General features: G+C 39.0%; 1 protein-coding gene across 2 annotated transcripts in view; it reads right to left on the bottom strand.

The window, feature by feature from the left end:
* Positions 1-13980, bottom strand: part of DNAH7 (dynein axonemal heavy chain 7) — a 236331-nt gene that overhangs the window by 68287 nt on the left and 154064 nt on the right. For both annotated transcript variants that reach the window (XM_014835173.3, XM_070508274.1), the window contains 2 exons: positions 12567-12752; positions 6420-6583 (listed from right to left, as the gene is read on the bottom strand). In XM_014835173.3, coding sequence (XP_014690659.3) covers positions 6420-6583; positions 12567-12752 — 350 coding nt within the window. The remainder of the gene's footprint in view (positions 1-6419; positions 6584-12566; positions 12753-13980) is intronic.

Here is a 13980-nt window from a genome sequence, read left to right on the forward strand (position 1 = left end):
TTGTCATATATGTCGTATATTTGCTTAGCAACTGTGAGCTTATTACAGACAGAAATATATTTTCTGGAAGTCAGGGCTTTTGCACTATAGAAGAGCTCACATTTATTGCTTTATTCTCACTCATCTCCCTTTTATGATAAGAACGAGAACAGTGAACCATGAGGCACCCAGTTTCTTTTCCAGCGTGTTGTGGGGTCACAAAGTGTCAACCAGTATCTGCCATCACCATATGGTATCCAACCATATAGCTTTCTACCTTGTGTGACATGTAATCAGCATTAAGGTTATTGTTCTTTTTTTTTTTTTAAAGATTTTATTTTTTCCTTTTTCTCCCCAAAGCCCCCCGGTACATAGTTGTGTATTCTTCGTTGTGGGTTCCTCTAGTTGTGGCATGTGGGACGCTGCCTCAGCGTGGTCTGACGAGCAGTGCCATGTCCGCGCCCAGGATTCGAACCATCGAAACACTGGGCCGCCTGCAACGGAGCGCACGAACTTAACCACTCGGCCACGGGGCCAGCCCCAAGGTTATTGTTCTTTTTCTTCCTCTTCGAAGCTTCAGGAAATACAAGCCACGATTCTGGAAAATTTTCTAAAGATACTGTCCCACTCTTCAAAAGTGAGCACAGCAAATTCACATGGAACATCAGAAGAGAAGGAGGAGAAAATAAAAGGTTACTGGGGTAAAAAAAAAAAAAAGAAGTGGGACTGGAACAGGATAATATACTTAATCAACCTCATTATAACACGAATTTAGCATTTCATTGGATAATTTGTCCCCTCACATGGAAGTAATCATATTTTTTAGCATGTAAGTTAGAGTTGGATACAAAACTTATAGTTTATATGGTAAAGAAGATAGTCTTGTCCTCCAGTATCAGCATTATATAATGGATTAATTGGCTTGGGCTGCTGTAATAAAATACCACAGACTGTCTTAAACAACAGAAATTTGTTTTCTCACAGTTCTGGAGGCAGGAAGTCCAAGATCAGAGTGCTAGCAGATTTAGTTTCTCCAGAGGCCTCTTGCCTTGGCTTGCAGACAACACAGCCTTCTTGCTGTGTCCTCATTGACCTTTCCCCTGTCTGCATATCCCTGGTATCTCTTCCTCTTCTTATAAGGACACCAGTTAATAGTTTAGGGCTCCATGCTATGACCTCATTTAACCTTAATTGCCTCCATAAAGGCCCCATCTCCAAATACAGTTACATCGGGAGTTATGCCTTCAACATATGAATGGGGGGAACAACTCAGTTCACTATATTCAGGAAGAAATGAGGCCAAAAGAATACTGTAATATGTTAGATACAATCAACTAATAAAAAGAGAATCACATCCATAAGAAACTAAAGGGAGTGAGGAGGGAAATTAGAAAAGAATAAAACTTATAAGTATGTAAAAGTTTCATTCTGTCACATTTTAGAAATATTTTTAGGTTCGGAGGATTACGTGTGAGTGTTAGACAGCGTTTATGCTTCCCTACAGAAATTGGATGACTCACGCTTCCTTCTGTTGCTCCCACATGTTTTAGCCACAATACCCATGTTCATGCTGTTTTTTTGTCCAAAATGCACTTCTTCCCCATCCTTTCACGTTCAAGTCCTACTCGTGTTTCAAGGTCTGCTTGAATGCTATGAAGTCCACAAAGCCTGTCTTGATCTCTTCTCTCTGTGAACTTCTTTAGCCATTCATCCATATTACATTTATGGTACTTTCATATAATCAGAATATTCTATATGATAATATTCTATTATTGATTCTATAATTTCTTAACTGCATCACTCAACTAAATAGCATATTCTTTGAGGGGAGAATGCTCATTCTTCTTTATCCTTTTTTCCTAGATCAAATAAAGTTTGCACATGATAATCTATTGAAATAGAAACAGCAAAAAACGTCTGACAAACCCCATGCAAGCTAACTCATTCTGAAAATTGACATTTTCTAAGAGATCAACCCTGCATGGAGAAGGAAGGAACACCATCTCAAAACCAGAGGAAAGGACTTCTGGTGCTGACCAAGCTGGGCTACACCCAGTACAGCCAATCTCTTCCACTGATTACAATGAAAAATTCTGGATAAAATACAAAAAGCAACTACTTGCAGATTCTAAAAGTAAATAATAACAAGTGAATGGGAAAGAAGTTAAAATCTGAAGAATGACCAATAAGGGGGTGGTGAGTTTCTTGGGTGTTTTTGTTTTTTTTTCCTCTAATCTTGTAGCTTTGATCTGAGAACAGGCCTACTGGAGAATTGTGCAGCAAGCACAGGGATCAGAAACTCTCACTAGAGGACTGAGAATATGACCATGTGTGAGCCAGAGAGAGTGGGGGAAAGTGCATGTTTAGTTTTTCTCTTTTTTTTCTCCTGTCCCCGCCCTCAGGTCAACCCCAGCAGAAGAAGTATATTCCCATGGGAGAAGCCGTGGGATGAGTCACCTAAGAGAGCAGACTGGAAGAGGGGCCTCTGTTGTGCGTAGAGAGTAAGGGCATCTTTGTCTGCTCAGGCTGTTGTAACAAATCACCATGGCCTGTGTGGCTTAGACAACAAACATTTGTTTCTCACAGTTCTGGAGGCTGGGAAGGATAATGTTTTCAAACAAATTGTGCTAGAACAAATGGATATTCACATTCTCTGTCTCTCTCTCCATATATTTTTTTATATGTGTGTAAATATATATATTTACACACACACAATATATGTAAATAGATATATACTTACACACACACACAGAGATACTATTCTATACCCAGTTAAGAACTGTATCAGGGGGCCAGCCCCAAGGCTGAGTGGTTAAGTTTGCGCGCTCTGCTTTGGTGGCCCAGGGTTTGGATCCTGGGCATGGACATGGCACCGCTCATTAGGCCACGTTGAGGCGGCATCACATACTAGAAGGACCCACAACTAAAATATACAACTATGTACTGGGGGAATTTGGGGAGAAAAAAAAAGAAGAAGAAGATTGGCAACAGTTGTTAGCTCAGGTGCCAATCTTTAAAAAAAAAAGAACTGTATCAAACTTATTTTCCCCAAACAACACCCTCAATATAACACTCAATATAACATTTTTTGATTCAAAAACAGGACAAAGTTGCGACTTTAGTTTAAAATATTTGCTTTTAAAGATTAGGGCTTCCATACAATATCATGTCAGATTAATAAAATTTCAAAGGAGATATTCTTCAGGGTAGGTAGAAAAGAATGTACTGGTTTTTAAATATATATATAACAGCAATTATTGTGGAGAGTTATGTTCGACACACATGGGTTTAAATAGCTTCACTCTTTGGATGAACATAAATCCTGAATTTGAAACAAACGAGCACTGTATTTACTGTTTACTTCCTCTTCACCACTGTTTTGCATTATTTTTTGACAAGACAACGTTTTTCTCTACACTATCTTCTCTGCTACTTCCTCCACCAAACATTCTTGAATCCAGAAATGCTTTCAAACCAGTGATTCCCAAATGGAAGTTGAATTTTTATAGCACTCGGCATTCCAAGTTTTAATAGTGTTTGTTCTCTTGTTAGTCTTTTGTTAGCTCTTTGTTCTTTTTGTTAGCTCTCTTGTTTGTCTAGAGACAATTGTTACTTGGTTTTGGCTCTTTCGGGTTTGTGAAAAATGCAGACATGCCACAGTGATAATACATGTTCACAGCAGTCTGCATGGAAGGACAGAATTTGAATATAACAGTGGTGCTTGTCAAAGAGTTTTGCTATTTTCCTCCTTACACACATAAAAATAGATAAAAACAGAGAAGGAAAGATAGGTGTTCCTGTCAGTTACTATTGCTGCTGAAATAAACCTAATTTATCTGACTCCTACAGAAATGAAAACTTAAAGACATTTTTAAAAGGCAGAGTTATATTAGATACAGGTCTGATCTGCTTACCAAATTGTTAAAGAATCCTCTTACCTTCCCCGTAAAATGTTCAGCTGCAATCCAACTACATTAAATGTCATCACTCGCCCTGAAATTCTGAATAGCCAAGGACCTGCAGCTGTCAATAGCTCCAGAAGTTACTTACATTCTTACTTATCCAAACCGTACAGATTGTTCCAGTTTCCTTAAATAATCGACTTCTCACTGAGCTGAGACAGTATGTGAAAAGCACTTAGCACAGGATCAGGTCCTCAGTAAGTGCTCGGTATGAGTATTCTCATTATCAAGCAAGTGTCTCTGAGGAATGGAGGAACGCACCATGCAAGTAAACGCTTATCCGATACTTCAAAATGATCACCTTAAACCTACTTACTGAAACCTCTCAGTAAAAGATTAACGAAACACATCAACAAAATGAGCCAAGAATGAAAATGTTAATATTTCCTTCTTAGTAAAGTTGCTACCATAACTGCTTGCTAATATTCGAACATTTTTATAAACAAAGAGCAAAAATATAGGAGTTATGGCTCATTAATACCATTTTCTACCTGTAATCTCTCTGGAAATGTGAGCTTGTTGTCTTAAAAAATACTCACTGAAAGGTTTGGAATCTTTAAAGCAGAAATATTCATCAACAGTTCTGTTGTTATTGAGATATGACTGGACCCAAAAGAAAGCGCACATTTATTTGCTAGAAAATAAGAAGCAATTTAGCTTCCAATGAATACAATGGTTATAGATGTTCTGTAGGTGGAACAAAGGTATATAAATTCAAATCAAAACAGTAAAGACATAACTACCACTATGTGGGACATGACAAACTATATTTGCAAGGGCTTGGGAAGAGCAAAGTATTTTTTCTGAGAGGGAAACAATCGCAACAACAATAACGAAAACAGCAAAACTCTGACTATTCTTAGGTTGAAGTTAATTGGTCCACCTGGGCCAAAGTCACTGTCAACGATGGACTTCTAAACTTGCGGAAACCTCCCATATGTGTCAATGTCCACGGTGTGTTCTCACACTGAACACCAGCACAGACTATGTGCCATCGCCTTGTTAACTCAGTCAACAACGAACCAGCTGCCATTCTGGGCTTGTTAAAAGGCACTTAAAAATCTGTTTTAGCTGCAAACCAATGCACATATTTATCATTTATCTAGATTCTACCATTTTTCTTCTGGATTAAATTAGGTTATCAGTGCAGAGTACTCAGTTAATTTTAGTTTCCTGAAGTTTTGTAATCTTTTCTTCAAATCAACAAAATAATTAAATTTAAGTTTAGTTCCTGAAAAAGTTTGCCTAAGTACAATTTACTTGGCTGAAAAATGAGAACTACATGACACAGCTTTTCTTTTTGCCTTAGTTATCTGAAAGCTTTGAACTTAATTCAGGGCCCAGCCGTAAGGATTAGCTTGTCTCAAGTACCTAGCAGTAGCTAGTAGTAACAACTTCTTTACTTCCACTAGGTGGTCTCATCAGATTTTATCTTGTTTTGTATTATATTCAAATTGTACATACGTCAAATCTCTGTGGAATAATTTACCAAATAGATGCTAAAGAAATCTGTCAGGATCATTTGTTGAGCAGTAAAGAAATGTGTTTACCAGAGTTTTAATTTGTGGAATAATTTTCATAAATATTGCACACAAAAATTTAATAACAACTAGTCTTCATATGTAGTGGTTAATTCTATTTTAATAATTCACATGCCTCAATCATTTTAAATTAAGTACTATCATATTGATTGCTTTTTCAGTAGTAAAGCAACAACTAATCAAAACAGTCATGTAACACAGAATTGAACATTTCCTACTGATGGTTTACCTACACTATTCCCAAGACGCTAAAACCTCCAAGAAGACTGGCCCAGGGACAAAAGGCCTGTAGTACTGTGAACTTGGAAATCACACAATTCATGATGGTCCTCACACTGGGACAGGCTGAAGTCCTTGGTTTCTGGGAGGTAAGACCTGGAGGAAAGGCAAGGCTGGAGGGGCCTCCCATATTCTCCCAGCCCAGTCTCCATGGGACTTATCTACTAACCAGGAGATTCCAGGAAAAGCAACCATTTGTCTTGAAAGCCCCAATCAGCCCAGGGCCCAGAAATGTATCATTAAAGCTGGTCCCACACCCAGCAGGGACTAAGAGAATTTGGAACATCCAAACCCATCACCACCAACAACCCACTGCTACACCTTTCACTAACCTGCAATCCCAAAGCCCTGTATCTTATGGGAATAAAAATTTTGGACTTCACTTACTTATGGGAGGGTTTTGTTCTATTTGCTAAAAATTGACTAAAAATTAGGCAAATGTCATCTGGGTTTTGTTTGTTTACTACAGTCTCCAATACTCAACTATTCCAATATTAATATGAGAAGAAAGTGATTATCCATATTTAATTTAGCTAATTAAGTAAAATTTTGTTTTCAATACTATAACAGTTTACTAGCTATAACTGCTAAAAAGGTGCACAGATACATAACTCTACTGATTAACAGAGGTCATTTGTGAGAAAAATATTTTCCTTACATTATGATGATCCCATTATCAATGGAAAATGAGTCGGAAGGTAACCCAGCAATATTCCAGGCTCGAATTGTCACTGCTTCTCCCAGGATCCCCATAAGGGAATAATCATCAGAACAGGGGATATCTCTTCCTTTGCACAAATTTGTCCATTCCTTGGTTTGGTTCTTTAAGACATACACAGAAAGATATAAAAATGAGGCTGGAGATCACCAAATGAAAACTTTGTAAACTCCTTGATTATACTTTATTCATTGAGTCAACAAATCATTGCTGAAACTCTACCTCAAAAATGATTTATAGTTATCAGATTTTTTCAAATAAAATTATAATTTAGAAGGTCCACTATGTATTCAACTGAAAATTAATTATAGCCAATGCTAAGATAAAGTTTAGATAAATCACTTAACAAGTGAAGTCAGAATTTTGTGCCTGGAAAAAATAATTGCCAATTACTTGACGTAGAAGTTGGAGACCACCATGTTTTTCTTTAAATTACAAATATTCAGCAAGCCTAACACAATGTTATGGTATAAAAGTAAATCTAATTTGCACTGGGAGGGCCACAGAAAACATTTGTTTCTGGCTCTCACATGCCCTGGGGGAGGGATGATGGCGGGGCTATTAGGCACCAAGGATTGGGGCACACATTAGAGTTTGGGATATTCCATCTGGGGCACAGTTTGCTAAGATGCTTCATGCCCAAGTTGACACTCAGAAATTCAGAAGCCAAGGTCCAATTTGAAGTTACAGATAAAGAGTTCAGAAATAGTCAAACACAAGACAGAAGAGAAAACAGGTTAGGAAGAGACATGGGGAAGGCAGATATACATGGTGTTGGTACCAGCCCATGGGCAGAGGAGGATCCTGTGTGTGCAAAGTGGTGCAGGCGGAGAGGGCACAGTGGGCACTACCATCTCCCTCAGGCTCCTGTTGAGTAGGTTCGACCAACATTGCCTTAGGTTTGCACACGAAAGGCCATGACAGTTTGGGGAGAGTTGATGACTTTCATGACCTTGATTAGCCAGTTATTTTGTAGAATGCCCCACAATTGGGTCTGTATGATGTTTCCTCCTGATTCAGTTGAGGTTATGCAACTTTGGCAGGAATATCATAGAAATGATGTTGTGTTTTCATTGCATTCCATCAATGGTACATGATTTCAAATTGTTCATTTATTGATGATACTGATTTTTATCACTTGATTAAGGTGTCTTCCAGGCTTCTGTGTCATAATTCTGTGATCTTAGGTGTGATTAAAGCTTCTGTGGATGGTGGGACACAACACAAAGACACTCAGAAGAAAGGGAGAACTCTTTGTTACTTATAGCTCCAAATAAGAGAAAGCTGCCATACAGGAGGTTGCACACAGAAATGGAGTAACAGCAAGGTGTAACTGTGGGAGGCGGTTTATAGATGGTAAGCACGGTGGGGCGGGGTGAGCTAGGCTTCATGGGCTTCCTGGGGACTCGGTATTTTGAATAATTCCACAGGCATGAGGAAGAAAGGACCTTCCCTTCTGGGTGTTAGGTGTTGGGGGCCTCTGGAAGTTGGGTACATGCCTACTGTACCCCAGGAGTATTGGAGCCTCATAAGGAAAATGCTTGGGGTGAGGGCTTAGCAAACTGCCCATGAAAGGGAATTCAAAGTTTTTAATCATGATTCAAAACTGAGAGAAGATAGCACTTGTGAAATATTGTATTACAGCTTCTCCACCGCTAAGTTGCTCTTTTCCCCTTTCCCTTTGAAATTTGTCAGCATTTTGTGGGAAGATACTTTGTAACTATGTAAATATTCTGGGTTTTGTGAGGCACTCATTTTTGAAATTTATTAATTTATGTCTGTATAGATTTATCTTTTCTATTTTTTGTCTCTCTTTTTATTGAGGTATAATTGACATATAACATCATATTAGTTTCGGGTATACAACAGAATGATTCAATATTTGTAAGTATTGTGAAATGATCACATAATAAGTCTAGTTAACATCCATCACCATATATAGTTACAGAATTTTTTTTCCTTTCCTTTTTCATTTTCTCCTGATGAGAACTTTTAAGATCTACTCTTAGCAACTTTCAAATATACAATACAGTATTAACCATAGTCACCATGCTGTATGTTACATCCATGACTTATTTATTTTATAATTGGAAGTTTGTACCCTTTGACTCCCTTCACCCATTGTGCCCACATCTTTTCCTATTTTATTCAATGAGTTATAATAACGTTACCATCATTATTTATTGCTGATTTGGCCAGTGGGAGTACCTTTAAATTAAATTCTATGTCCTTTTGACATGTCCCTACCATTCTTTGGGCATTTCCATACTCTTGCTCAAAAAACATATTTCAGGCTTATCTTATAGTCAAGTCCGCACTGACCAAGGATAATCTTCCTATTTTGAGTTCAGCTGATTAGCAACCTTAACTGCATCTGCTGAGTCCCTTTGCCATGTGATGTAACATATCCACAGGTATAACACTAGAGGGCCAACACTGGGGGCAAATCCTTGCCGCTCACGGTACTTAATAACTATCACCTGGCTTTCCTGTTTGGTTTGGGTTGGTTGCTGACACCATGAACAGGTGTGTCTATGTAGGGAGGAGGGGCTGAGAGCATTTCCATTTTGGATTCTGCCTCCTAAGTATGCAGTTCCTACTGGCATGTTTTGATTTCTTTATTGTTAGGCTTTATTGTTTTTATTCTTTATTGTTGGGTTGCAGACTTTTGGGGAGGTCTGCAGGTTTTCTCAGATATGGCTTGATGCTGGAGTAGGCATGACAGCCAATGATATGCGGAAGAAGTAGAGAACATGAGAGCAATAGCTGCTGTGGAATGCTGTTTATAGTTGACAGTATGTTATCACAGAGAACTCTGGATTAAAAATTTAAGTGGCTCAACACAACTAGAAGGACGTGCAACTAGGAATATACAACTATGTACTGGGGAGATTTGGGGAGATAAAGCAGAAAAAAAAAAGATTAGCAACAGTTGTTAGCTCAGGTGCCAATCTTTAAGAAAAAATTTAAGTGGCTCAATTATACATGTGTAAGGGTGTGGCAACAGCAGAGAATAACTGAAATGAATATGAGGGACTCTGAACAACCATCTCAAAATATAAGCCAAAGGCCTTGGCTGGTAATCAGTGGTAAGAGAGATGGTGGAAATGGAAAACTGACCATTAAGGGTGTCATCTTGGTGAAAAAAATTCCATCACCACCAAAACGGTTTTGACCTTGATTATTGGCAGGGAAAGGTCAGTTAGAAAATTCACATTAATTCAACTCCAGGGCTTGTATGTCCTCACAGCACTCTAAGATTCTGTTTCAGAGACTGACATGGGCATTGCAGTTGAAGTACTGTGGGCCCAGCTATCCCAGGAGAATTGGACTTTTCTGTGTTTCACTTATAAAGAGTACCAGAAACTCTACAAAGGGGTCGATGAATAATTGACAACTACTCTGATTCAAGTTTGGAGGGAGGTGTTCCAGCTATTTGTTGAGGGCTCTTGTTATCCTGGGACTTTGATGCTAGAAAAGAACCAAGATTTTATCTTAGTTGGGTTTCCCAGAAGCACACTCTGAGATGAAGATTTGTGTGAAGTGATTTATTAAGGAAGGGATGCAGGGGAAGCAGGAGAAGAATAGGGAAGAAGCCAATAAAAGGTGAGAGGGGGCTGACTCCACGGCCTAGTGGTTGGATTTGGAGCACTCTGCTTCAGCAACCCAGGTTTGCAGGTTTGGATCCCAGGCATGGACCTACACCACTTGTTAGCCATGCTGTGATGGCAACCCACATACAAAATAGAGGAAGACTGGCACAGACGTTAGCTCAAGGCAAATCTTGCGCAAGTAAAAAGATGAAGATTGGCAATAGATGTTAGCTCAGGCCAAATCTTCCTCAGCAAAAAAGAAAAAAAAGGGGGGAGGGATCTGCCAAATTTCTGCAGCAGTGGCTTCAGCTTGATCCTACAGAAAGTGTAAGTTATTCCCTGGAGTTGTCCCAACCAGAAGGAAGGGAGATGGACTCTCATGCCCCAACTTCTGTCAGTCATTCATTAGGCCTGAGCCAGAGGGAAGTAAATTGCCCAGCAATTCTAGCTCTCCAAGCATTGGGCAAAGTGGGTTCTAAGAACCCAAGGGAAGTCTGCCAAAAAAAGAGACACAGGTGCTGGTTGTTGGATGTGAAAACACAGGAAGCCAGGAAGGGATCCAGGCAGAGCACTGACTTTGTCACTATAACCCTTGTGCTTAGAACTGAATGGGAAGCTTTTGATGGGATGTGAACTGCCAGCTTCCCTAAGAGGAGAGGAAAAAAACAAAAGAGAGATTATGGAGTATGACTCAGAGAACGAATTAATGGGAAGCAATAGCGACATTCAAGACTTGTTAAGAAAAGTCACAGCCTAGGTTGCTATAGTGAAGCAAAGAAGGGACAAGACTGCCTTCAAGCCTTCGTGGAGATGAGATGGGATGGGATGGCTACTTGAACCAGGGTTAGGGACAGTGGATTAAGTTCACAGAAAGAACTATGAGCTTTGGTTGTATCTTGTGTCTACCTTGAGTGTCACTTGGCTTTTGTCATTAAATTCTGAGGTCTCAGTTCTGGACCTCAACACTCCCTTGAAGCATTTGTGTGGTGGTCTGACTGGCAGCCCCCATTCTGGTAGAAGTGAGTGACTGCTGTGTCAGCAAGACGCAGTGCCTTGAAACAAGTCTGTCAGAGGGCTGGGTTGGGAGGAATGGTACTGGCTCATACACTTTCAGCATGGTCCTGGAACACTAAACAGGAGCCGGTGCAGACACCCAGGGGTATGCTGGGGGCCAAGAGAGAAGGGTAAAGGTGGCTGCAACTACTCCTTCCACTGTTCCAAGTTGATACAGGAGAGTAGAAAGAGCGCTAAATTAGGATTTGGGTGACTACAAGTCTCATTCCTGCTCTGTCATTAACCAGCTGTGTGCCCTGAGCAATTCTCTGAATCTTTATAAGTCTCAGTGTCTGAAATTGTCGAGGAAACAAGGCTGTTACTAGGTAAATAGTGTCATCTTAAATGTTAACTATTTGAACTATAAGATGTTAACACCATAACCATAGACAGTCATTCAAAGATACGAGTGAAAAGGCAAAGCTAAAAAGATATGAAGGTCATGCACCAGGACAAGGGCTACCAGAACCCAGAAGACTAAAGACAGAAGTACCACTTATGTGAGGATTTTAAACCAGTTTGGTTAAAAACAAACAAATCAAAACAGTAGCCCTCAAGAATCAACCCTGCTTAAGAGAAAACCCCAACATTAAGTGAAGCTCACTTAAGACCACGTGCAAGCAAATGCTTTGTAAAATGACAAAGGTGAGTTGTTTCGTTCTTCTCTCCTTGCTTGACACAAAAACGTATTGCCAAATGTTTGAATTTCTCTCTTCTCTGTACCTTCCTTTTCTTTTTCTTTTAGTTCTTTTAATTTTTCTAAATCTCTCCTCCTGCTTTGACAGGGCCACGTCCTGGGTGGGATGCCAGTTTAATTTTCCTAAAGAGAGCTGAAGAATACACTGGGTCCCATTCAGGAAGGGACTGAAAAGCGGAAGAAAAATGCGGAGAAGAAATAGGATTAGGAGTTGGGTCAGGGAGAAGGAGAAGACAAGCAGAGCCCATCAAAGGGGAGGGAACTCGAAGCAGGGGACCCGGCGTTGGTTTTCTAAGGAAGAAGCAGCTCCCCACTTGGGTTCCAGGCCGTCTCACCTCTTCCTTCTGTAAAGTTGCAGTCTCTGAAGTTATTTGGAAATGATTTATTACTGAGACTCATAGGGAGGAACTGATTAACCCCCCACCCCTACCCCTCCCGGGCCCCAAATCCTGATATCTTTATACTTGCTTAGGAACTGAAATTTTATCATTAGGCCCTGCCATCTCATTACATTTTAAAGTAGATCTTTTTGTTTCTAAAACAATTCGTTTTAGAAGAGTATTTGATATAGCATCTTCTGGCTACCAATCCAATTTAAAGAAAAAATAAAATACACAACTGAAAATCGCTTAAAAACATATTGCTCCTCGTACTTACCAACCAACCAACCAAGATCCCTAAGATTAATGTTGGCTGTAATGAGAGGGTCTGGAAGAGATCTTAGAAATCGATTAGTATTCCTACCTGTCGATAGTTCGACGTAAAGGCTCCCAGGTAGGCGACAACTCCAGAGGAAATGAGGATGTCACCTGTCAGGTTGATGTACAGCTGCCCCAACTCCAGGGCGGATTGGCTCCACCGCGTTTTCTCACCCCCAAGGCCTCCAATCAACTGCTCAGCTCGCTCCAACTTTTTGCTGCACAAGTCAACCTCAAAACAGAAGTGAGCATCATCAATGTCCGCAAGGAGAATGACTTAAAAATCCTGCAAGATTTTACCGCCAGAGATAAATTATTTTTTTAATTACAAACCCACGCCTGGAATTCTCTTTTAACTCTCTAAAAGAAAAATGTGAGAGATCTTACTTTAAATACTGGAAAGTCCATGACCTTTAAGAATTTTTTTTTTCATAATAAAGTGTGTACTTTAACACAATTTATGAAATTCATAATGGATATTTATCATATAACGCAAAGAACAGCTCTATTTAAGGAAATGACCTATAATATGAGATACTGAAAGTTAATTAAGTAACAAAGCACATTCTCTTGCAAATATAGATGTTTTCCCTCTATTCAAATAATCTAAATGCATTTTATTTTAAATATTCTATGAACATTTTTCTCCTCATTTAACTTCTGGTTGATTTAATGATAATTTTAAAAGTTAAATGTTTAAAAGTTTTAATAATTTATGCTTAGCTACAAAGCACAATTTTCAAGTTGTTAGATTGCGTCAACTGACTCAGATACTTGCAATTAACCTTAAATTAGGACATCAGTCAATAGCTGAGAGCCTTCTTTGTGCCTAAGACTGTCAACCGAATCTGATTACATGTAATTAAGCAATGTGATTTAAAAAAAGAAAAAGGCTAATTATGAAGGTGACAAACCCGGGGAAAAGCCATTTCAACCACGCACTAGAAATACTTCAGGAGAATATCTGAATTATTTTTATTTAATTTTGAGTGACTTAGCATCGTTATTTTTAGAAGAAAACAAAATTAAGGGTTAGCTTAAGGTTCAAAATGAAATAATTTACATGAAAAGAGGAAATAAATACTTGATAAAAGCAGAGACATTTAGATTACTTTGGAATAACAGTTTGTCTTATACTTTTTCCTAATGCTATTAATATTTATATTAAATAAACACTTTTAGATTAAAAGATATAAAATACTATATGAGTTTATCGAAAGATAGGTTTAAAAAAGCAAAAGGTGGGGCCGGCCCTGGGGCCTAATGGTTAAATTTGACTTGATCTGCTTTGTTGGCCTGGGTTTGGTTCCTGGACCTGCACCTACACCACCCTTCAGTGGCCATGCTGTGGTGGTAAACCACGTACAAAATAGAGGAAGATTGGCACAGATGTTAGCTCAGGGCAAATCTTCCTCAGCAAAAAAAAAAAAAAAAAAAGAACGAAAGAAAGAAAAGAAAAG

This window comes from Equus asinus, chromosome 4 (assembly GCF_041296235.1).
Source record: "Equus asinus isolate D_3611 breed Donkey chromosome 4, EquAss-T2T_v2, whole genome shotgun sequence".
In the NCBI taxonomy this organism is placed as follows: Eukaryota; Metazoa; Chordata; class Mammalia; order Perissodactyla; family Equidae; genus Equus; species Equus asinus.